The sequence below is a fragment of the Palaemon carinicauda genome, chromosome 25 (genome assembly GCF_036898095.1).
Source record: "Palaemon carinicauda isolate YSFRI2023 chromosome 25, ASM3689809v2, whole genome shotgun sequence".
NCBI classification, from domain to species: Eukaryota; Metazoa; Arthropoda; class Malacostraca; order Decapoda; family Palaemonidae; genus Palaemon; species Palaemon carinicauda.
The window spans coordinates 1,280,590-1,307,162 of NC_090749.1; the positions used below are offsets into that span (position 1 = coordinate 1,280,590).

Genomic DNA, 26,573 nt, shown 5'->3' on the forward strand with positions numbered 1-26,573 from the left:
AGGAATCATATCTTGAGGTGACCGTTGGGAACCAGACGGTCCAAGGATGACAGGTGTCCGAGGAGACATAGCCACCTCTGGGCTGGGAATTCTTCTCGTCTGAGAAAATTTCTTTCGACCTTTCCTAGCCTCACTACCCTGTCGTCTGATGGGAAGGCTTTGTGTAGTTTGGTGTCTAGAATCATGCCCAGGTATACCAGTATTTTAAGTGGGAAGCAGGGATGACTTCTCGAGGTTTACTACGATCCGCCAGATCTTGGCAAAGCCTCAGAAGTTTGTTCGGTGCTGAAGTAGGGGTGCCACTGTATGCGCTAAGATCGGCCAGTCATCCAGGTAACGGAGGATCCTGTGTGCCCAAGAAGACACTACGGCAAACACTCTTATGAAGATCTGAGGTGCTGTGGAAAGACTGAAGCACAGCACCTTGAAGTGGTATATTTTGTTGTCGATGTTGAACCATAGATACTTCCTTGAAGATGGATGGATTGGGATCTGGAAGTATGCATCCTTTAGATCCAGTGTACACATGAAGTCCTTTGGTCTTACCGTTGTCTGACCATGTCTGCCGTATCCATGATGAACGAAGTCTGTTTGACAAACTTGTTCAGAGCCGAGAGGTCGATGACTGGTCTCCAGCCTCCAGATGCCTTTTTCACAAGAAAGAGTGGACTGAAGAAGCCTGGGTACCTGTCGAGGACCTCCTGGAGAGCGCCCTTCTCCAACAGGGTCTGGACTTTTTCCCGAAGGTCTAGCCCCTATGCTGATCTCATTGCAAAGGACCTTACTAGCACTGAATTCTTTTTCAGAGGAGGGAGAAATGAAATGAACGGGACACGATACCTTGAGTAAATCACGGAGACCATCCAGGGTTCGGTCCCGAGCTGTATCCACCTGATCCAACAGCTCTGTAGGTATCCCCCCACAGGTGGACAAGCTGGGGGATCGCCTTTCTTAGAGCTTAAGTCTTCTGCCGCCACCTCTCTGCTGTTTGCCTCTGCGGGAGGACTTTGTGCCTTTCTTGTCCTTGACAGGAAAAGGCTTTTTAGACACCATCTTATCTTTTGCTGCCGTCTTGCTGGTAGAGGCTTTCAATTGGTTGGGCTTCAGTGGAGTTGGTAGTTTATGGGGCCACTATGTCAGGGCCCTAAGTAGGAAGGAGTCCTGGTTGGATTTCCTCCACCTTTCCGCAGTCTGCTCGATGTCTTTTGGCTCGAACAGTGAGGAATCCTCCAGAGAGGAGTTCCGGAGCCTGGCGATCTCGGCATTAGGGACCTGTTGGTGGAATCTCTCGGCCACCGCATCCCTTCATTTCAAGATGGTATTGGGCGATAGGTTCACAACCTTGTGGGCCAGAAACTCAATGGTGTGGGTGCCTGAGAGAAGGAAGGCCTCCATAGCCTTCCTGGTACCTGCCTTAGAAAAATCTTTGGTCCATGTCAGGATTCCCACAGATCCTAACCAAAGATCCAGCCACGACGTTGCCTACATGGCGTACTTCGCAACCTTCTCCTGGTTCAAGATCTCTGATGCCGAGAACGTATCCTGACAAGAAGAGACCACCTCAAGAGTGACTCCCCTAGTCAGCTCTTCAAAAGAGTGACAGAGAGGTAATGTCGAGCATGGTTCATCCAAGATCTCATAGTACTTCCTCTGGTGGACACCCGAAGATAGGAGGAGTTTGGCAGACGAGCTTGAACGATACGACGTAGAGAAGTCGGCAAGCTGGGAGGCAACCTTACGCGGAGCACCCCTCAATCCCTGCGACCAGGGCAGAGCCACACTAGACTTTGGAGGACTCAGGGTGCCCAAGATACGGTCCAGGACCGTATCCTTGCCTTCCTGAGGGGCCATCTCTGGGTCTAACAACCCATTGAGGGCCCTCACACAAGCCAGAACCTACCAGAAGGCATGCTCTGACTCTCTCTGGTCATTGTTTGAAGATGGAATGGCAGCAATGTTCTCGTCATCCACTGCCGGGTTCTCGTCCCAGGTGGGTTGCTGTCGATACCTGGAAGGCTGAATAGGCTCCTGACCCCCTCCCTCTGTGGGCCTTTGAATTCTAGAAGAAGACTTGGGAGCTGTCTTGGAATTCTTTGACTCCCTTTTGGGTGGGATGACCTTTGCGGGGAGAGGACAAAAAACCTCTACAGGATCAGCCGAAAGAGTCTTCTTTGAGAGCTTCCTCCGACGGGAACAGTTGGGGAGAGTTCGACAATGACTCCTCCCTGTGAGTACCTCCCAGATGGGAAAAGGAGGCATCGCTGGGTAGAGGCGGAGATGGCTTCTCTGAGAAGACCTCTAACCTCGTACCTCTCTTAGGCGTCAGCTTGACTCTGGACAACGGTAACTTGTTGGAAACCCCTCTCTTCCTTTTCAGGGGAAATGCAGCTGCATTTTGTTGCCTTGAATTTAGAGAAACGGCCTGAGTTAACGGCCCTGACTAAGGCGCTGAAAAATGGCTGTTTGCTCATGAATGCGCTATCCAACAGCTCCCCAGAAGGGAAAGAGTTCAAGGGTTCTTTCGAGGAGTCCTCATCCCCGATGAAAGAGGGAGCAATGACACAGGTTCCTTCATTTTTCTGGAATTCTCGGGATTTTAAAGCCCTGAAACTTACCCTCTTCCTCCTTCCCCGGAGGTCGAGCTGTTATGCATTTGCAGGGAGGGGAATGGGGCGAAGGTGAACTGTGATATCTTGAAAGGGTCTTACCTTCCTGTTACTTGGAGGATATGATGGTCGGTGTTCCTCTCTTGCCTGATGTTGGTTACTCACCTTCATGGCTAACCACTGGGTGGTCGGCAGTGGCTGAATAACCGCTTAGTGCCGTGCTGGAGAGCCTGGCGATCGCTGACGAGCTGCCTGAAGCTGGTGTGTCGTCGATGGGTGTTGACGAGCCGGTGAGCGATGACGCATCGACGAGCGTTGCCACGAAACCATGGGAACAACTGCCGCACTCCGATGAGAGGGCTGGAGATGAACCAACGATTACCGAGGCGAACAGGGCTTAAGAGAAGTCTGAAAAATTCTTGGGTCAGCAGACGAGCAATGATGGTCTACTGCGCGGTGAATTGGCGATTGGTGAGTGGGCAGTTCGTGAGGCGCATGCCTCAATGAGGAGGCCTGACAAGCGGGAGAACGCTTGGCAGGTGCTTGACGCTTGGGCGAACACTGTCGAACAGGTGGATGGCTAACAGCTGGAAGGTCCCGACGCTGGCGAGCAGGCAATTTGCGAGATGGCAGTTGAGCAAGCGATTGATGAGCTGGTGATTCACGAGTCGTCGGCTGGACAGGGGATTCATGAGCTGTCGGCTGGACAGGCAATTGACAAGCTGTCGGCAATTCACGAGCTGTTGGCTAGGCAGGCAATTCACGAGCTGCAGGTCGGCGGGAGTCTAGACGTCGAACCTGCACAGGTGCGAGATGGAGATCGCTGCACAGTGGCTTGGCAAGCAGGTGAACAGCGTGAAGATGGTCGGCAAACCTCTGCTTGGCATTTAGGTGATGGGATGTGCCCCTAAGAAGGGAGCACATACTCCTGAGGAAATTGCGAACAATCCCTTGCAGAAGAAGAACGAACCACAGTTCGTTCAAGAGAAGATGAGTCCAGAGCCAGGTGAGGGTCGGGAACCATAAGGGGCAAGCTGAGCAGAATCCTCCGAAGAGGAGGGCTGCGGAGAAGACTTACCAAAAAGACGTCTCGACCGAAGGTGAATGGGCACTCTGAAGGTGTAGCGAAGGACGAGCATGGCGAAGTACCCTGCTGCGATGACGTCCCTCAGCATCCGGGGATCAGCAAGCCTACCGTCAGCAGGCCTCCGAAGAGGAGTCTCTATGAGAGACTCTTGACGCGAATGAAAAAGGGGAACACTCGTAGGAGAGATGTGCCTTGAACTTGGCTCTCCCCCCCCCCAAGGATGTTAGTCAGGGGTATAATCACAGTCCTCGGCAGCAACGGCAGAGTAATCAAAAGAAGCCTCATCAGGGCAACAGACAAGGCCTCTGACACCATCATGTCGACCATAGACAAGGGGTGGACATCTGAAGCTGATGATCGCTGTATCTCAGCACCTGAGTGAAGTAACTGCAGCAGCGCTTCCTTGGAGGCAGGACCGGGCAACCCCAAAGAAGGCTAAACCCGTAAAAGCGGAGAAAGAGACACTGCTTCCCTCGGGGCGAGAGCCGGGCCCACCTCACTAGGGGAGGCAGCACCATCTCTCAAGGACCAAGATTGACCATTGGTTAAATGGGAGCTTCGGAGGAAGGTCAGGAAGCGGAAGAAGTGTTGGGTTTCATCTGCTTCGAAGAAACCTTTGAAAGAGAAGAGTTATCACTAGGTTTATGGCAGTTAATTAATAGATGATGGGAGGCAGAAAATTAGACGACTTTTACATCGTAAAGAGGACTTATTGTCTAAGTTAATTTTCACAGAAACGTGAGGAGAAATCTTCTTCAAAGTGAATATATGTATCTCTTCAAGTAAATCACCAACAGAACTCTGAATCTCTCTAATTACATAACAGAGGAAATATTAGTCTCTCGCTGACTTTCAAATTACTAGAACAGTTTACTGTAAAATGCTCATAATTTGTACATAACAATGAATCACTTGTAAATTACCAACACACTTGGTGAGTAAGGGACACAGAGCAAGTCACAGTTAATCTTCTTCCATCAGTGGAATAGAAATTTATCTCAAGTCTCAAATCTGGTTTATTAACTAAAAATTACAATCTTAATTTCTAAGCAAGTCAAGCAAGAGGGAGGGGCTCACATGTTACTCGTCTCACATTTTAAGTCGTAGGCAAACATTACTCCTAAGATCGCAACCTAGTGGAGTGTCGTTTAGGCGTACTGGGCGCCCAGCGAGACGAGAGGGCACGCGACCAGGTCTGCACCCAACTCCTCTCACCCTACTTCCAAGGGTGAGTTTATATGGCACCTGTCTCTATGGGGATCAGGTGTTTCCTCGAGGAGATAGGTGGTAGCCTTTTACTACGGGACATCTGCAATCTAGGTCTCCCAGATCTAGGTTTCCCCTCCTCAAATCACCTCGAAGGAATCCTTCCCCCCACTGGAATGACCGAAGGCACCCAGTTTACCCCTGCCTTGTTCCTTCGCCGTAGCATTAGAACAAAGAAGCAGAGGTAGAGAGTGCTGTAGAAAACAGAAATACTTGGAATCGTGTAATAAGGAAATAGAACAAAAACAAAGTAAGTCAAAGGTTAGAAGAAACAATTGGAGAGGAAAGAGACGCTTGTCTTGTCTTGCTGACCCAAAAGTAAAAAGTGACTAGACAACATAGGTGTGTGTGTGTGAGCGGGGTGGCTGGCTATCCTGCTTACCCCCTGCTAACTAGCAGTGGGGTAGCTCCACCTCACTAAAAGTCTTATAGCTACTTTCAGCTTTGCCAAAATTATAATCCCTGATGAATCGCGTAGGGCTTGTATGAGTATCAGAAGAATTACTTCTGAGAAACACATTAGGTCTGTCTCTTCTTCTGTTACACAAAATATTGGTTTATTGAGAAAGTCTTTTAAGATTTTCAATGGTCAGTCTATTCTGAAGAAGTGTTTTAATTCTTTGAATCTACCTTGTTTTGCATTTTGTTCTCCTGTGTTTTGATTAGTTGGTTAGGCATGTTGCATAAGATTTTTCATAATTCTGACCATTCTTTACATTCAGATCTTCCTGGACAATACCACCCTGTTCGTAATACTAGGTATGCAGTTAACTCTAATAGTCAGGGCTTCTCCATCATGAGTTTCAATGCTACATAGTATTCTAGAAGTTTTATTCCAGCTATGACTAATTTGCTGAATGATCCACCTGATCGGAGAGTTGAATCAGTAGAACTTTAAAAGTTCAAACTTGCAGCAAATGTTTTTATGTTGAGCAGGCTGACATAAGCCTGTTTTTATAATTTCTAGATATGAAAGATCTCTTTCAATGTTGTTTCTATCTTAAAATATTCTATTGTTTTAATGTTGTTACTGTTCTTAAAATATTTTATTTTAATTTTGTATTACTTGTCATATATTATTTATGTCCTTATTTCCTTTCCTCACTGGGCTAGTTTTCCCTGTTGGAGTCCTTTGGCTTATAGCATCCTGCTTTTCCAAATAGGGTTGTAGCTTAGCTAATAATGATGATGATAATAATAATATTTATAATAATAATACTGATGCCCCTCTGCAATGGCTCCAATTGGTTTACTCAACTTCCCTGGTCCTCCTGGGATTAAGGGCCATTCCTAAGGACACCCTCAATGTTGGTCATCCATGCTAAATGATTTCCGGCTGCAACCTCCTCCGACAATCTCCAGCGCTTACCTCACGTTGTGGGAAAATTTACACCTTGCCGCCAGACGTACAAGCCCCCAGCAAGGCAACACATACCGAAAGATTTAAACACGAGAATACATATCTTCGTGTGCACCAACACTAGCAAACCACTGCTGACACCCCCTTTCAAGGGCCCTTTCCTCATTGTCCATCGCAAACCAAAGGCTTTTTAAATTACCATTTATGGCAAAGAAGACTTGATCTTCATTAATGGTCTAAAACCTGCCTATTTCCTGCTTACCGTTCATCTCTCTTGAACAGAGCACTTTATTTCACATGTATGTATTTTTTAGGGGGTGAGTTATGTACTGCACTTATTTCATACACTCTCATAAGCTGTAATGCTATTGTTTTTTTTTTTTTTTTTTGTTTTTTTTAGCTTTCGCACTCTCCCACAAATAGAAAAACCTGTTTACGTTTACCATTGCATGTTTCAAATTTTTTTAATTTTTGTGCCATGGTTGCCCTCAACCGTTTGTATATAAGCTCGTTATCTTGTTGAATAAAGGCACTTATACTCACCTTGCCCTTCTGGTAGTACCTAACAGCTACCTCGCGACCCTACCAACCCATTATTCTTATACTTGGTATGTGATTCTTGCTGACGTTCCCTGTAGGGATTACGAATTTTCTTTATATGGGACGGTAATATTCATGTATGACCCAGGGCCTATGACTTTCTCTTATTAGAAACAGATAGGGGGCAATAGTGGTCTTTCTTTGCTTCTCCACAGATCAGGACTGGAACAGTTCCAAGGAAGTTACAGAACCTCCCAGCCATCTAATCAGCGAGTCTCCCCAAATAAAGGACTCAGGTTTGTATGGATCGGAAAAAATACAAATTACCTTAAAAATTTGGTTATTTTAGTTTAGAAAATTGTCATTTTATTTCAGAAAACATTTTCATCTTCCCCTTTTCCAATGATAGTTGTTCTCTTATTATTTCAGAATTTTCATCTCAAAGGAAATAATCATCCACCTCTTGTTACAAGATTGTGTAAACTATCGAAGATATCTGCAAAAGATACAGGACTGGGAAAAAGTAAGAAGAAGAAGAGATACAGGAATGGGAAAAAAGAAGAAAGGTCTGTGTAGATTCATTCAGTAAGAATTGGAAGTTTACTATTAATTTTATCTTTGGACACTCTTGGAGATAATATTGAAGAGGATGTCATCCAGTAATAGGGAGAGGATGAAAAACTCTGAATCATCAGAAATTTCAATAAAAAGCGAAATTGAAGATTCCTTTTCACGCTCTGCAGTCAAGTTGGAAAATGATGATTTTATGGACAGTGTTGGACTCTTTGATGATGACTCTCTTTTCATGGATCCAGACATGGAATTCAAAGCAGAGCCAGAATTTGAAGCAGAGCCAGAAATATTTGAGTCAACCAAAGGTGACATGAAATATTCTTTCGACTCTGATGCATCAGAGAGTGAGGAGGATTTACAAATCAGCAAAAGGGAAGTCAATAAAGAGGAGGAGGAGAAGAGTGTAAAGACAGGTGTGAAAGAGGAATGTGGCATACAGTTGGAATCTAAAAGGGAAGAGGACAAAGGAAAGGGAAGAGGAAGAGGGAAAGAAGGTTTACAGAATAAGGAGGAGCAGATCGAAAACAGTGGCTGTGAAAAACCTCTTTGTCAAGAAATTGATTTTAAAACTCACGCTGATGATATGAGAGAGAAGTCATTTGTGTGTGGGAATTATGAGAAACAATTTATTGGAGTAGTTAAACCCCCCAACACTCACAAGCTAATTCACACTGGAGGCCAGTTCAGATGCAGAGAATGTGACAAAACATTTTCTAAGGAAGTTGATCTTAATGCACATTATCAAACTCACATCAGGAGGAAGTCATTCAAGTGTAGTGAATATGACAAAGCATTTTCTCATAAAAGTAATCTCTCACAGCATCATAGAATTCACACTGGGGAGAAGCCATTTAAGTGCAATTTCTGTAACAAAGCATTTTCTCAGAAACAACATTTTACAAAGCATCATAGAATTCATATTGGGGAGAAGCCATTTACGTGCAATGTCTGTGATAAAGCATTTTCTAGAAAATATAATCTCACACAGCATCATATAACTCATACTGAGGAGAAGCCATTTAAGTGCAGTTTCTGTGAAAAAGCATTTTCTCAAAAATGTATTCTCACAAAGCATCGTAGAATTCACACTGGGGAGAAGCCATTTAAGTGCAATATTTGTGACAAAGCATTTACTCAAAAAAATTATCTCACTAAGCATCTTAGAATTCATACTGGGGAGACGCCATTCAAGTGCAATATCTGTGGCAAAGCATTTACTAAAAAATATAATCTCACTGAGCATCATAGAATTCACACTGGGGAGAAGCCATTTAAGTGCAGTTTCTGTGACAAAGCATTTTCTCATAAATGTAATCTCACACAGCATCATAGAATTCACACTGGGGAGACGCCATTTAGGTGCAGTTTCTGTGACAAAGCATTTTCTAAAAAAAGTATTCTCACAGAGCATCATGGAATTCATACTGGGGAGAAGCCATTTAAGTGCAGTTTCTGTGACAAAGCATTTTCTCTTAGAACTACTCTCACAAAGCATCATAGTATTCACACTGGGGAGAAGGCATTTAAGTGTAGTTTCTGTGACAAAGCATTTTCTCAGAGAGCTTATCTCACAAAGCATCATAGAATTCACACTGGGGAGAAGCCATTTAAGTGCAGTTTCTGTGACAAAGCATTTTCTAAAAAAAGTATTCTCACAGAGCATCATAGAATTCATACTGGGGAGAAGCCATTTAAGTGCAGTTTCTGTGACAAAGCATTTTCTCTTAGAACTACTCTCACAAAGCATCATAGTATTCACACTGGGGAGAAGGCATTTAAGTGTAGTTTCTGTGACAAAGCATTTTCTCAGAGAGCTTATCTCACAAAGCATCATAGAATTCACACTGGGGAGAAGCCATTTAAGTGCAGTTTCTGTGGCAAAGCATTTTCTCAGAGAGCTCATCTCACTGAGCATCATAGAATTCACACTGGGGAGAAGCCATTTAAGTGCAGTGTCTGTGACAAAACATTTTCTCAGAGAGGTACTCTCACACTTCATAATAAAATTCACACTCGGGTCATCCAGCGCATCCCTCAGGTTGTGAATGGGGGCACCCCCTCACTATGAATAATTAAGGTGAGGGCAGCTTCGAATAAGATAAGAAGCTGGGGACAATGAGGAACTCAAATAAAAAGATGTCAAGCAATGAGCAAAGATGCTTGAAAGGTACCGACCAGAATAAAACTTGTCCCTGCACTAGGCGGGTTGTTGAGAGCGATGGTGCAACTTCAATCTGTGCATCGAGCACCCAGCAGGGATCCCCACCAGATCAGAAAAGTCCTGATCCTGGGCCCCAGCAACCATCAAGTCAAAGAACCAAAAGGAAAATAAGACTATTTCAAAGTGTTAAATGATCCCTTGCGGAGAAGAAAGAGTACTTCTATACTGCTTCACCTACTCAAGGTATGAGGGGTGGGGCAGACAAAGAAACCAAGCATTCGAGGAAAAAATTAGATTCCAATTTACCACCTGAGAAAATTGCTGCCACCAATACGGGACTATTACTTTCAAATATTCCAAAATATCTCCCTGAAGAAGAAATATAAAATATAAAAAAGAAGCTGAGGCTAAAGCAAAGAGTAACTATGAAGAGAGGCAAGTGAACAACAAGAATATATAAAAATTAGAGGGGACAGAAATGAGGAATGGGTATTGATATGGGCAATGTAGTTTGCCAAAGTAAAGTTTACCAGACAAAGAGAAGGATGTAACAAGGGGCAGAGAATATTCCATCATCACTGCCCAAATAAGATTGGTATATCAAGATTAAACCTCACCCCCCAGAAATTTAATATCATTGCACATAAACTTTAATGAAGCCGAAATTTAAAAGATGAGGGAGGATGTTTAAGACAAGGTAAAAAACAACAAATGCCCCATAGAGGAATACTGTGGAAAATACAGATCAAGTCCAGCAAAGACCATTACCACCAGCACCTTAGAGCACCACAACCCTAAGGCAAGAAAGACAAGTGAGGACGGCATCACCAGAACCAAGAAGAAATGGAAGCCACACTCTACCTAGGCGACCAAGAAACATCAAAACAGAGCTTGACCCAGAACAACAGGAATTAGAAGAGGAACTGGCCAATAAAATTGAAGAAATCAAAACAATATTAATGGAAGATCGACCTAAGCTGATCAAGCTGAAGAAAATTAAGAACTAAAAGCCTGGGTGAATAAAGTCAACACAAGACTTGCTAGAATGGTCCTGGCAGGAGTAAGTCTGACAGAAATCAGCCATATCAATTATGGTGCAGTCTGGTACATACAAAGTAAGATCATACCAGGAGTAATCCAGCCAAAGAAAAGAATTGTAGAGCCAATATGGAAGAAGAAATAATATGATAAAATAAACCAGTTAAGGGCAGAGATTTTGCAAATGTCCATGTATATGAAAGAGCAAAATCACTCTCAAAACCTGCTGAAGAAAATAAGAAAATTAAAGAAAAAATTATGGAATCGATACAAACGAGCGGAAAACTAGCAGAACACCAAGCCAAAGTAAAGGCCCTAGCCGCACAAATAAGAAACAAAGAACATAAGATGAAAGCAAAACAGATATACAGGCAGGTTGGTAAAAATCCAAAAAATTGTGTATAAAAATGGGGTAAAAGAAACAGTTGAGGTACGAACACCACCGAGCATGGAAGATCTGGAGAGGTTTTGGAAACCACTGTTTAAAGACCAGAGACAACACCAAGAGACTTCATGGATTGACACCATTAGACAGGAGAACAGCCAGAAACAACAAATGCCCCCTTTAAGGTTCACCACGGAAAAGTTAGCCAGAAAAATCAGAGAAGATAATAATTTTAAGACTCCAGGAGTAGACAAGATTCCAAATTTCTGGCTAAAAAGGATCACAGCACTACGCCAACACCATGAGCAAGTCTTTTCAAGAATGATACAAGGAGAAGAAGAATCATCAGAATGGCTCACAACGGAAAACACCACTCCTTCCCAAGAGCTCAGAACAAACTCCCCAACAAATATAGGCCCATCTGCTGTCTACCAACAGCCTACAAATAGCTCGCAGGAGTCATAGCAGATGAGATCTATGAACACCTAAATCAAGACAAATATATGGAAAAAGAACAAAAGGGATGTATAAGAAACAAACTTGGAACCAAAGATCAATTGCTAATTAACAAAACAATATTAGGAGACTGTGAGAAAAGGTAAAGGAACCTCAATATGGCTTGGATAGACTATAAGAAGGCATTTGACAGCGTGCCACACCCCTGGATACTTAAATGTCTGGAATTATATAATATCAGTGAGGAAATAGGATCATTCTTGTTAGCCTAGATGGTTAAGTGGAAGACCACCACATGTCCTAAACACTCTGAGGGCCAGATAATAATTCCAAACATAAAAATACAAAGATGACTAATCCAGCTACCTCCAACAGATACATTACCATCTTTTATGATGAGATAATTCCGACAGGAAGATGTATAGAAGGATGTGCTATAAGACCTGATATTGTGATCTGGAATGAAGAAGGAAAAACAGCAAAGATTATAGATGTGACAGTACTCAGTGATTTATGCCTCAATAGAGCTGAGAGGCAGAAAATAAAATATCAAGAAATTTAAGAATGATCTGAAAAATACTTGGGAACTGAAAGAAATAGGAATAATACCTGTGATGGGTGTGTGTGGGGGTGGGGGGGGGGGGCAACAGGACTTGTGAAGAAAAACCTAAGACATTACCTTCAGGCGATACCAAGTTGCCCAACCCTGAATGTTGTGCAGATTGCTGCCATCAAGGGAACCGTGACCATCTTAAAAAGAGGCCTCGTATACAAGGCTAGTGGAGTACAGAGGTGCAACCATAGACCACAGATTGGGGTCCATTGCATCACTAATGTAAAGTAAAACCAATTAAGGTATTAAGACAAAGGGAGAAACCTTTTAAGTGCAGTCTCTCTGATATGGCATTTACCTTGAAAACACATGGAAAGGCACATGAAAATTTGTGACAGAAAAAAATTGTAAGGAATTGGGGAAGTCGTGTTCTTTTGAAAAGGAGAGAACGATGTTACAAAGTGATCAAATTTCCAAACTTGCTGGACTGTAGTTGTACTCTCTCTTATTAGTTTAATTAACTGGAATTGAGTCTGTTCCTTTGAAAATTATTCTTTATGTGACATTCACAATCAAGTTGAATGGAATTTTGATCAAGCAAGAAAAACATGTTCGACTGAATGAGATCTTCCGTGTTTCCTTGGTGATGTTCAGTTAATTTGTGATGTTGTCATCTCTTGTTAACTAGTTATGTTCTTCCTTTGTTGTACAGTATACTGTACAGCAAAACTGGTGATACCTGAATTCAGTGATTTTCGTTCGAAAGTCACTAACTGGCAACTGTCACATTCTTCGCATTTCTAATGAGACTAGGTTCCCAGGACGAAGCATTTTGAAACTTTGCTAAATAAAAGATACAGTTCATTATGCATGATTTTAGAGAATTTATGCTATTTTTTTATTAAAATTGTTAGATAATTATAGAAAAATTAAACCAATAATCTTTTATTTTGATAGAAATAAAAAAAAATACTTAATGTATCTTGACTTCTTAGCCACCATAGTTATGTATTTAACGTAAAGAACATCGGAGATGTAGTTGTGGTGGGGTCTAACCGAACATCAAGCGGCAGTCTCACGGTGGCACTCTCACAAGCAGTTCATCTGTTAAATATGGTTAGAGCTGTCTAACAGCTACCGAATAACTGTAACTCTAGTTAAGCGTATTTCACCAGATTCTTTATAAAAAATTGATATAACCAAACTTCTTAACATCAACGAAACAACTGTTTATAGATGGCCAAATGATACAATGAAGGAGAAAAATTAAAAAGCCATCAGCGCAGGAAAAGACGAAGACTTACAAAGCCAGTAGCATAGGCCTAAACTCCAGAGCCATCCTATCATCATCATCATCATCACCATTATTATTAGTTTGTTCCGTAACTGGGATACAAACCACGCTATTTATTAGGGATATTACTTTCGGCATAGCTGAAATGACGAGCCATTAAAGTTTAGCGAGGGTTAACTACCCACGCCGCTAGTTAGCGGTGGGTAGGGGAGGGTTGTTTGCTACCGCTCCCAATCACACACCTGTGATTTAGCTCACTTTGCTTGTTGTTCGGATAGTAAACGGACGTTGTCGCTCTTCATCCTTCGCTTTGGACTGCCATTAATCTGTTTTTGCTTTTTCTTTTTCTAGTGTGTGATTGTGAGTTGACTTCTGCAACCATGCGCACCTGCCCTGGACTCACCGGCCAGCCCTGTGGAACATTCATGTCGGCGGTGGAGACAGATCTCACACCCTTTGTCCCACGTGCAGAGGTCAACGGTGTGATAGTGATAATAAGTGTAATGAGTGTAGGGAGTGGTCTTCCTCCCAGTGGGAGAGGTTTGGGCGATGGCGGAAGAAGCCTGAGGTCTAAGGGGGATGTTTCTCTTCGAAGGGAGGAAAACCCATGGCCTCTTCTTCCGTCTCCTGACCATCCTCTGAAGCTCCTACTCGTTCGGTAAGAGACTGTCGAGTAGTAGCGTAGACCAATTTAATGTCGGCCAACCCCGGTCCTCGAGAGATGGTGTTGCTTCCCCTAGCGAAGTGGCTCCACCTCTCCCCCCGGGTTAGGCCTTGTCACTAACTCCTTTGTTACAGGTTTCGTCATCCTTGGGGCTCTCAGGTCCGCCCTCCAAGGACGCATTGCTGCAGATCATCCGCAAGGGTGCTACTGTGCAGCAGTCATCGTCACCGTCTGAGGTAGATCCTCTGACTCTTGTCGACGTTGTGGTGTCAGAGGTGTCACCTATGATCTCATCCGACTCCTCTACCCCTCCAGACTCTCCAGCGATTGCTGCCGACTTAGTTTCCCCCATTCCTGATCATCTTTCGAGGGGGAAACTAAGTCCAACATCTGTCTCTCCTGTGAGTATTTCTTCCCCCACGGAGGAGTTCACTCATAGAGACTCCTCTTCGGAGGACTGCTGCGGCGTACGGTCAGCTTGCTGATCCAACGTCCCCTAGAAGGCATCTTCATCGAAAAGCTTGCCCTCCACCTCGCCTTAGAGGTCTCCCTTCACCATCGTTGAAAAGGCCCCTCTTCGGCTCTTCTGCTTTGTTGTCGCAGCCTTCACCTGGAGAGGAGCCTCCGCTGCAGTCATCTTCTGGCCCTTGACCTTCAACCGTGTCTGGACCTGCTACTAGTCCTCCAACTTCGGTCTTGGACCTCTCTGCAGATCGTTCGCGATCTCCATCGGTGGATGCTCGCCCTTCCAAAGGGCACATCCCAGTTCCAGACCTACCCTCCATCAGACCTGCCAACCTTCCATCACCATTCCTGTTCCCAGTAAAGCCTTTTGAGGCCCTACCGAAGTGAGCAGCTACGCGCCATCGCCCTTCAGCTCGCCAACCTCCTGCAAGACATCAGTGTTCACCAGCAGCTAGTCAACAACAGCCTGCTCGTCAGCACTCTACAACGCTTCGGCGCCCCCCTTCACCTGCTCGCCCTCATAGACGGCAGCTGCAACATGAGCGTACGCGCCTGCGCTCTCCTGCGCGCCCACGATCTGCGCGCACTGCGCCTACGTGCCAGCGCTCTCCTGCACATCAGCGCTCTCCTGCGTGCCAGCGCTCACCTACGCGTCAGCACTTTCCTGCGCGCTAGCACTCTCCTGCGCACCAGCGCTCTCCTGCTCATCAACTCTCTCCTGCGCACCAGCGTGCTCCCTCGCGCTTCTACTCGCCTATACGTCAGCGAGCTCCTGCGCGCCAGTGCTTTCCTACGCGCGTGCAACCAACACTCGTGATCCAGTGCTCACCTGCGCGCCAGCGCTCTCCTAAGCACCAGTGCTCTCTTGCGTGCCAGGTCTCTCCCGCGTGCATGCACCAGGACATGCGCGCCCAACACTTGCCTGCACGCCACCACTCATTCGCGCGCACAAGCCAACTCACACCCATGCGCCAGCTCTCACCTGCGCGCCAACTTTCGCCCACGCACGCGCGCGTTCGCCAACAGGCACGGGCACAGAACTACACCCGGCCAGGTCATCATCGCCTCCTTCCCCTCCCTGCAAACGCATTTCAGCAAGCCCATGGGGAAAAGGGGAACAGGCTTCAGCAGAGGGGTTCAGGATCCCGAAATTTCCTTCTTCTAAGGCGGCCCACCTATTACGATAACTCCTCGTAGGGAACCTTCGGTCCCTTTCCCTTCAGGGGATCTGTCTGACAGTGCTTCAGTCATTCAGCAGCCATGGTTCAGTGCCCTAGTCAGAGCTGTAGCATAGGCCTTGAATCCTGCCCTGTCTGGCCACTCATCAGAGCAGCCTATAGCTCTAGACTCTCGACACGGAACCATGGCTTCCTCCACCCCATTGAAGAGGAAAAAAGGAGTTTCCGACGCGGTCACTTCCTCGAGGGTGAAACTGACTCCGATCAGGGCATCAAGGCTAGTCCCTCTGGTATCTCCCCAGGGATACTCTCCCACCTCTCCTTTGCCAAGGGCGTCGCATGAGGAAAGGCCCTCCTCCATTCCACCGTCAGAGGAAACCTCCCTTCACGTTGAGAGTTCCCCACCGTCAGAGATCGGGAGGGGCACAACATCGAGGCCTTCGATGTTGGAGTCTTACCTCCTTCCTCGAAAGGAGTCCAAAGACTCCAAGACCCTGCCAAAGTCCTCTACCAGGAATACAAAGACGGATACAGCCAGCCACTCGAGGGATGTCCCCGACCCACCCCGGAGAGAACTTTCGGGTATGGAAGATGGAGACTTCACTGCAAGTCCGACGTCAGAGGGGGAGCAAAAAGATTCAGAAAATGCATTCTGGCAGGTTCTGACTAATATTAGGGTTCTCAACGGGTTTTCCGACCCATAGATACCCCCTCGGGAGGGCAAGGCTACTGTGTCTTCCGCACCCAGAAACCTTCAAAGACCAGTGCAGTCCTGCCCTGGTCTCAGGGGTTGAAGGGTGCCAGGGCTAAGATCGCCCAACAGCTCTCCGAGTTTGCCTCCTCCAACCGTTCCGGCTCTACCAACAAGCTCCTCCCACCTCCTATTGTACAACAGAGGAGGTACTTTAAGATCCTGGAGGAGCCCAGTCCAGCTCTTCCTCTTCACCACTCTCTAGATGACCTAAGGGGACCTCTCTTGAGAGAATCTCCAGCCGGCAGGTCTCTTTCTCGGCTGCCGAAATCCTTATTCAGGAAAAGGTCACAAAAGTATGCTATGCAGACTACTTCGTGGCTTGATATCTGGTTAAGGACCTTGGGAATCCTGGTACAAACCAAGGATTTCTCCAAGGAACGTACCAGGAAGGCAATGGAGACCTACCTTCTCCCAGGCACTAGCATAATCGAGTTTCTTGCCCACCAAGTTTCGAACTTGCGGGCAAACACCATCTAGAAACATCGAGATGCGGTGTCTGAGAGATTCCACCATCAGGTCCCCAACATCGAGATAACTAGGCTAAGACATTCCTCTCTAGAGGGAGCCCACCTGTTTGAGTCTAAGGACGTGGAACATGCTGGTGAGAGGTGGAGGAAGTCTCATCAGGACTCCCTCCTCCATAGAGCTTTGACATCCAAGTCCTATAAACCCCAGCACCTCAGCATTCCCGTCCATCCAAGACCACAACGACGAAAACAACAGCGAAGACAGTGGTGTCTAATAAGCCCTTTCCTGTCAAGGACAGGAAAGGCAAGAAGTCCTCCAGGGTAGGGAAAAATCCTAGAGGGAGCAGCCAAGGCCGCAAATGCTAGGATAGGCACTCCCCCTGCTTCTCCACTAATGGGGGGATGCCTACAAAGTTGCTCGGACTGGTGGAAGCAACTTGGGGCAGATACCTGGACAATAACATCTCTCCTTCCCATGACCAGGAATCCAGTGTCAATAGACTCCTTTGCCATGGGATCAGCAAAGAGGCAGGCCCCTCAGGCAGAAGTCCAGACCCTGTTGAAGAAGGGCTCTCCCCAAGAGGCCCTCGATGGGTCCCCAGGCTTCTTCAGTCGACTCTTTCTTGTAAGAAATGCGTCTGGAGGCTGGAGACCAGTCATCGACCTCTCAGCCCTGCACAAATTTGACAAACAAACTCCGTTCAGCATGGAGACGCCAGACACGGTCACACTAGCTGTAAGACCTCAGGACTTCATGTGTACACTGGACCTAAAGAACGCGTACTTCTAAATCCCAGTCCATCCGTCTTCAAGGAAGTACTTAAGATTCAGCCTAGACAACAGGAAGTATCAGTTCAAGGTGCTTTGCTTTGGTCTTTTCACAGCACCTCAAGTTTTCACCGGAGTGTTTGGCCTAGTGTCATCTTGAGCACACAGGATTGGCATCCGTCTCCTCTGTTATCTGGACGACTGGCTAATCCTAGCAGACTCGGATCTCAACCCTTCTTCAACACCGAGACAAACTTCTGAGACTTTGCCAAGATCTGGGGATCATGGTAAATCTCGGGAAGTCGTCCGTGCTTCCCACTCAAAGACTAGTATACTTAGGCATGATTATAGGCACCACTCTTCACAAAGCCTTCCCATCAGACGACAGGATAACAAGGCTGAGAAAGGTCGCAAGACCTTTTCTCAGGCGAGAACTTCCAGCCCAAACGTGGTTACGTCTCCTCAGTCACCTTTCATCAGTGGCCCATCTAGTTCCCAATGGTCGACTCAGGATGAGATCCCTCCAGTGGCGACTCAAGTCCCGGTGGAATCAAGCGCACAACTCCTCAGACATCCAGATCCCCATGGGACCTGCGGAACTGACGGATCTCTAGTGGTGGGGGTTAGACGAGAACCTACGAAAGGGAGTGGATCTTCTCGTCCTCCCCCCGAATTTAATGCTTCAATAAAAGGGTGGGGGCCCACGTGTTGCACCACACGACCTCAGGCCTCTGGTCAGAGTCAGATGAGTACCTCCGCATAAATCTCCTAGAGATGAAGGCCGTCTTTCTGGCCCTTCAACAGTTCCAACAGTTCTTGGCAGGCCACTCAATGGTGGTGATGAGCGACAACACCACAGTAGTGGCTTACATCAACAAGCAAGGAGGTACTTTTTTGCAGCACCTATCCCATCTAGCAGTAGAGATACTGAGATGGGCCGAGATCCACTCGATACTACTATCGGCACGCTTCATTCCGAGCAAAAGGAATGTGCCCGCCGACAATCTGAGCAGAGCATTTCAGATAGTGAGTACTGAGTGGTCTTTGGATCATCTAGTAGCCAACAAAGTCCTGACTTTGTGGGGTTCTCCGACAGTGGACCTCTTCGCAACAGCCCTGAACTTCAGGCTCCATTTGTATTGTTCCCCAGTCCCAGACTCCAAGGCTCTCTGGCAAGATGCATTCCAACAACGATGGGACAACATCGACGCTTACGCCTTCCCCCCGTTGTGTCTGATGAGGGGGGTACTCAACAAGACCAGAACATCGGTCAATCTTTCAATGATCCTCATAGCTCCGCTATGGCATCACGCAGAATGGTTTCCGGACCTTCTGCAACTCCTAACGGAGCCCCCAAATGAACTCCCGCCACGACACGATCTACTCAAACACCCATATTCCAACATATTCCACAAAGCCGTAGCTTCGCTACGATTTTACACCTGGAGACTATCCAGCATCTCCTCTCTCAGAGAGGATTTTCGCAACAAGTCGCGATTAGGGTGTCTGGACACCTGCAAAAGTCATCAGCAGCAGTCTACCAGGCAAAGTGGAAAGTCTAATGTGGTTGGTGTCGTGGAAGGAGTATCTCTCCTCTCGATGCCACTATTCCAGCAATAGCGGAATTCCTCGTGTATTTATATGAAGAAATGCGCCTGTCAGTCTCGGCAGTTAAAGGCTACCGCTCAGCCTTAAGCCTCACCTTTAGACTGAAAGGAATGGACATTTCTTCATCACTAGAAATTTCCTTACTCATACAGAGTGATGAACTTAACGGTCCTCAGTTTGAAGTGAGACCTCCCTCGTGGAACGTGGTTCGAGTTCTCAGGTCTCTTAAGAGACCTCCCTATGAACCATTATGCCAGGCAACAGATCGCCATTTGACTTGGAAGACGGTGTTCCTGCTAGCTTTGGTTTCGGCCAAACGAGTCAGTGAACTTCATAGTCTCTGATACGACATCGCCCGTTCAAGGGGATGGGGAGATGTAACGTTCAGCTTTGTCCCTGAGTTTATTGCTAAGACTCAGAACCCGGGAGTAGCAAATCCACGATTCGACTCCTACCGGATTTTGAGTCTTCTTTCTGTAACAGATGCCCCAGACCATATCTTTCTCTGCCTAGTGAGGAGTTTCAGGCTGTACCTTAAGAGAACAGCCGCAGGCCATCCTCATGTGCCTGCACTATTCATTAGCACAGAAAGGACCAAGAGGAGGTTCACCAAGAACACCATCTCAGCATGGATTCGCAAGGTCATAGACCATGCATTGAATCCAGACCCTCCTCCTTCATGTTGCCCCAGAGCTCATGATGTCAGGGGCGTAGCTACGTCCCTGCCATTCAAGAGAAACTTCTCAGTGACGCAGTTTCCTCAGGCTGAGGTGTGGAAACGTCAGACTACATTCACATCCCACTACGCGCAAGACATGACCCACAGGAGACTCGATGCGTTCTCTATCGGTCCTGTGGTAGCTACACAACAGCTGGTTTAAGACCTCAAGCTCCTTATTGAACAAGTAGCAGAAGGTTGCGGAAAGCAGTATCCTGGGTTTTCTGCACAGCTCACCTCAAACCACTGCAGGTAAACCATGCTCCCTTTTGTACCTAGTGTTAAAACTAATACTGTTGCGTCCCCATACCCCTCCGAGGTGGTATTGGGAAAGTCTTGGTTATAACAGTTCTTCCTTCTGAAAGACTCAGAATAACTTTACCTGGACGGTCACACTTCTATATATCTCAACACACAGCTTGCATAGGCCGCGGACCTTGCATAGCAAGGTTTTACTGAGGTGCAGGGACTCCTTATTTTTGAGTACTGACATACTCAGAAAAGTAGCCCCCGGGTAAAGTCAAAAGCCAGATTAGCAGAGACGTCCACCTTTCCTAATGGGTGAGTCACCCCTAATAAATAACGTTGTTTGTATTCCAGTTATGGAACAAATGACAAATTTGTCGATGATTTGTATTTTTCCTATCTATACAAACCTTAGCTATTTATACAAACTTGCCCGCTAGCCCAATCCCCCTAGAAGTCCTACCTCCAAGCAAAGTGAGCTAAATCACAGGTGTGTGAGTGGGAGTGGTAGCAAACTACCCTCCCCTACCTTGCTAACTAAACTAAACTAAACTTTAATGGCTCGTCATTTTAGTTATGCCAAAAGTAATACCCCTAATAATAGCTTAGGTTTGTATAGTTAGAAAAAATACAAATTTTCTACGAATTTGTCATATTTATTATTTATTGTTATTATTTATTATTATTGTTATTTTTATTATTGTTTAATATTATTATTGTAATTAAAGATACGTTATTATTGCATTTCTTTAGAATCTGCACATAACATGTTTGGCTGAGTATGCTTGACCTTATTATAGTCTTCTGTTCATAAAGTAAAAGTAAAATAAGAGAAAGGTAGAATTAATGGATTTTGATCAAAGTGAAAAATCTATTTTTGGGTGAGAGGGCATGTCATGCTGATGGAAGGGTTCCTAAAGGTAGCCTTCTAAGGGATATTTGCTACAGTGATACTCCCATAGAATTAAAACCAAAGGTCTCCAGGATTCCAACTCCTGGCACAAGTATCCAATAAAGGATATCATATAATATCAGGGGACATATTTTAGATACGACACATGGCAATCTTCACCCCGAATAGATTTAACACTTTGATGTAAGGGAGAAGAGTGGCAAAAAGGAAGGGCTGCTGTTCTAAGTACCCGGTGGATCCCCTTCCCTACTACTACTGCGACGCCATTCCTATTCTTGCCGTTAATAAGAAATGGCCACAGATAAAGTACTTTTGGGAGGGATCAACAAAAGGGTGGGTTCCATCACGATGACATGGCCTTCTCACCCAAAAATAGATTTTGCACTTTGATCAAAATCCATTTTTTGGGCTCAGGCTATGTCGTGCTGATGGAAGTATGCTAGAGAAATGTCTTGAAATTACTATTAGATGTGGGTTTGTGTATGTGCCTTCTACCTTGAATAGATTTTCTTTATCTGGTCTACTAGACCTATATGTGAAAATCCAGAGATCTTTCATGTATACCAAACCTGGAGCCGGCTTAGTGCATCCTGGCCCCCAGCAGGGAAATATCGATGTCGACAATAAGGATTCAAGGTTTGTATTTCCCATCGGAACAAAAAGGGTAGAGCTTGAAACGTACCCTGTTAACTTACCTTAAATATCTAAGGTCATGATTATTCCTTTAGAAAATAATATTGTGACTTCAAGAACCTAAACACCATAAAGGGTTTTAGTAAAACTTCAACATACTTTATTAGCTTACAACTGAGGGAGCAGTAATAAGTTGCAACTAGATTATCAATGTAGTTACATTAAAGTATGTATCTGATCCAGCATACAACACATGGAAGATGTGATAACCAAATCTATCTGACGTAGTTAGATGTTTGGAAATGCATAAGACACCGTAACGCAAACGTTCACTCGGCACTGTTGTATTGATCAGATATGCACCTTCTCAGAACAGTGCATCAACCATAGTTGTGATCTGCACAAGTGAGTGCGTATACCTCGCACCCGAAGCACTGTAAAGTCCCAAAGCAGTCCACTGTTTATCGCAGCATTAGACGGCAGGTTTAATCACAATACCAGCCGCCACCACAAAATGTTTTATCTCTTGTACTTGCTTCGCATAATGTTTGTAGAAGACCCTGGATGACTTCCACCCAGTGTACGAGCGGAGTCTCGCAAAGTCCATATGCTGAAAAAAGTTTAGCGAAGAAGCAACTTTCCTCGGATCGTGACCCGCAGGTGTACTGTCAAGATTTGCCCGGCGAATAAAGTAGGTGAGCTTCGCTCTCAGTTGTTTTAAAGATAGGTTTGATCCTGAGGTTTCGCCTCTGAAGAGCTGTACTCCCTTGAAGTTTAAATTTCTTCAAAGATAGACCTTAAGACACTCTACTGGGCACAGAGAGGCATCTTCCTTCAATGGGCAGATTCTCCGAGGACCCCACCTCTTGGTGGGTAGCTCATTCTTAGCGAGAAAGGCAGGATCGGGAAACAAATTCAGTTCTCCTGAGTCCAGGAACTGAATATGGCCTTCGTTTCTAGATAAGGCTACTATTTCACTAATTCTAGCCCCTGAGGCTATTTCGAACAGAAAGATAACTTTCTGTGTCAAATCCTTTAGAGTACAGTTCTCATTATCCAGGTTCGAAGCATAATGCAAGACTGTCCAAAGACCACGTGATGGGCTTTGGTAGGGCAGCAGGCTTGAGTCTAGCACATGCTTTTGGAATCTTATTAAAGATTTCACCTGAGAGGTCCACCTCGAAAGCATACTGAAGTGATCTAGCCAGGGCCGACTTACAAGAAGTAATTGTAGTAGAGGCCAGGCCTTGTTCGTGGAAGTTTATGAAGAATGCAAGACAGAAATCTATCGATATTTCTGTCGGTTTCCTTTCTTTCACAAAGGTCACCCATTTCTTCCATGACGATTCGTACTGTCTCCCAGTAGAAAATGACTTGTACTCTTTGATGAAGTCAACTTTATCTCTTGAGGTTCTGAACCTTTTGCTCGCCGCTAAGGCGAGAAAATCATGAGATGTAGGTTGCTGGTTCTCGAGGATGAAGCGTAGATAGTCGACTTCTGGACTGGTTGGGACAGCACTGGATTCGACAGTGGAAACAGCTTCAGATTCAACTCTAGGACTGGAGGAAACCAATTGCTCCTGAGCCACTTGGGGGCTACCACCGCTGTCGTCCCTCTGAAGGATCTAAGCTTGTCGAGAACTTTTAGCAGGAGATTGGTTGGTGGAAACAGGTAAATATAATTCCATCTGTTCCAGTCTAGAGACATGGTATCTATCACTTCTGCTTGGGGGTCCAGGTAAGGGGCTACATAACGAGATAGGCGTCCAGGGACCATTCTGTCTCTATGGGCTTTCGCCTGAATAGAGCGTCCGCCGTCACATTGCGTATCCCTTGTAGATGAACTGCTGATAAGTGCCATCTCTTCTTCCTTGCCAGGTGGAAGATGGCTAACATCTCTCTGTATAGTGTTTATCCATTTACTGTGGTAGAAAATTACAGCTGTTTTTGAAATAAACCAGATTTTGATTGAATTGGTGTTTCACTTAACTGTATACATTAATAATGGATGTAATTAAACACATAGCAAATTATAATCTCATGCATTGTTTGCATTCAAATCAGCTGATCAAATCTGCGTAGTCTGCCGTCAACCTATATTCACTTTCACGATATTATCTCACTGATATGACCATTCACTTTCACAGAATTACCTCACTGATGTAACCTATCATGCATATTAGTATATCTCCTTCACTTATTATATCCTTAATCCTTTTACCAAATCCCTTTTGTACATTTACTTTGCTCTCCCACACACATCTACAACTTATCGTTTCTACTCTTTTGATTCTCATTATTTTTTACGAATTTATTCATCTTCCCTTTTCTAGAATTCATTCGTCATTTTCATCTCATTAATCATTCTAAACGCCTTTCCTATCCCTCATTCCACGTATTTCCATTCCTATTATTCGTTCTTTCTTCTCGCATTTCCCAAATTCATTGATTTTGTTAATTTATTTGATTTAGTGCAGATTTGGCTGAGGAAATGTGCTACCTCAAGGCCCGGGCAATCTGAACACACGCACGCACGCTACCACCTCCCCCTGTCTCGTCTCTTTGTCATATTGTTTCAACCTTCTCTCTCCCTGGTGTTTCACTTAACCCTATCCAATAATAATGCATGAAATATTCACTTTTTAGTATTGTATCTATAATTAAAAACATAGCGAATTATAATCTTATGCATTGTTTATATTCAAATCAGCTGATCAACCCTGCGAATTTTCGCTTATCGCAGCTGTCTCTGTGACCTAACTATCGCGATAATAGAGGTCTGACTGTATAAGATTTAATACTAAGTGGCAACTGAAGAACAATGCTTGTCCGAAGAAAAAATAAAAAAGTATCGCCAGTTTTGCTGCATACTGTACTGTACCTCTGACTCCTTTCTTACATAGGAACATTCAACAGTTAGAAACATGAAGAGTATTAGTGGAAATTAAAAGATTAAAGGAAATACTTGGACAACAGAAAATAAAAGTGTTTTATATGCATTTGTCTGCTGATCTCTTATGCTGTATGTGCTGGAGGAGGGACATGATTACTGTGGTGCATCTTTCTTTTATGATCTTGGCACTAAGTGAAATTCCAGTCAATTGGTATATTGTTATGCTGAAATTGTTTTGTATTTTGACTTCTGTTATATGGTTTTTCTCATACGCTATGCAAACCTTCAACCTTTTATACGATTACGACTTCAGTTAGTAGTAGTAGTAGTAGTAGTAGTAGTAGTAGTAGGGGGTGGGTAGGCCCCAGGTAGCTTAATTATGTCAACTGTACCTGCCGTTATGAAATATACTTTTTTGCATTTGGCAGCATGTCCCTTCCTGTCTTATCTACCATGTGTTTGTGACCACAACAAGAATCTGAGGTGTTCCGTTAGCAGATGGCTGCTGAGTGTAGAAGGGTTTAAGCTCCATGTTGATACAGACAAGCCAGTAAGTCCTCCTCGAGTCCCCACCACTGGCGTCTTTTGTTGCTTATTCATCCCCTGTGTTTCCCGAGACTTATTTTGCACTGACACCAAAGTACTGTGATACTCTAACGTTAATTGCTATGTGGACTGAGTGATTTTGTGTACTTCTTCAGTTTAACTCTACTCATGATCATACCTTTCAAACTAATCAGTGATCTTTCCAGCCAACCCAACCATCTTTGACTGGCAGACAATCTTGTGACAGACTGTGCCAAAGCTAGCGTTGCAAAAGACATTGCAAGTTATATTGCATCCCTTCTTGTGCATTAATAGTGTGTCAAACTTTGACTCTAGTTTTCTTACCTGATTTGTGTCCTTGCTGATAGAAAGGTTCCTTTTCAATTTGAATTCTCAGGGAAAGTTCAGACTTCTTAAGTACAAAACGTTGCCTTACTTTAAAGTTCTTCTTAAATTGATATTTTTCTCAGTTGGACTAAAAAGAAAAGGGAATTTTTTTTGTCTAAAATTGTAATTGACTTTGAATATTTGTTCTAATTTTTTTTCATGTTTGTTTTTATGTAATTGAAGCTTATTTTGTAATATTCTTATGCTGTAACAAATAATTGTTAATTTGAGATATTGTATTTTTAAACATGCATTTTACAATTGAATAAATAATCTTTATAGTAATTCTAGTATTTAACTTTAGTTCCTTTCACACTTCCTTATTATGAAATGAACAGGTCTCAACAGAGAAAGCATTTAGAATTTGAGATATCTCTAGATCTGAGACATTGGCAGTTAACAAACGAGTAATCAAAGAAGAAGAGCATAAGCCATGGAGCTCTGAAGTCACAGGGGCAATTGGGTAAAAGTTTATTTGCATTAAGATTCCTTTATAATACTTTAAGTGACACTGTTTACTCCACCTTGGCAAAAAATTTAAGTGATTTGTTGACACTATGAGGTTTGGACATGCTCTTCATATTCCCTCAAGATAAATTAGCTCACCAAACCTTCAAGTGGGTTCCACAAGGCACTAGAAGAGTTGGAAGACCCTGGCCTACATGGCTGAGCACTATGGAATGGGTATATGATGAATGCAAAAGTATTAATTTAAAATCTCAAGATAGAGACAACTGGCGAAATCTAACTGAGGCCCTTTGCGTTAATAGGTGTAGGAGAAGATGATGATGATGATGATTACTCCAAGAAATTAAAGTGTTTTGTTTTGGTTTATATAAGTAACCTGATGTTGTTGGATTGGGAAAACAGAAAATTTTTCACTATTTCTTGACTCTTTAGTCTTTGATGAGGTCAAGAAAGATTGTATGCTCAATGATATAGATTTAATAAGTGGTAGAGCTTCCGGGCAAGCGGAGTCAGGCGTCCAGGACACCTTACGTCTTTTGTGGTCTT

The 26,573-nt window shown here is 44.5% G+C and overlaps 1 protein-coding gene across 1 annotated transcript in view; it reads left to right on the forward strand.

Moving 5' to 3' along the window:
- The window catches only part of LOC137618635 (zinc finger protein 107-like), a 599,534-nt gene that overhangs the window by 477,524 nt on the left and 95,437 nt on the right, over positions 1-26,573 (forward strand). The window contains exon 2 of the mRNA XM_068348758.1: positions 7,289-9,414. Coding sequence (XP_068204859.1) covers positions 7,509-9,414 — 1,906 coding nt within the window. The 5' untranslated portion in view covers positions 7,289-7,508. The remainder of the gene's footprint in view (positions 1-7,288; positions 9,415-26,573) is intronic.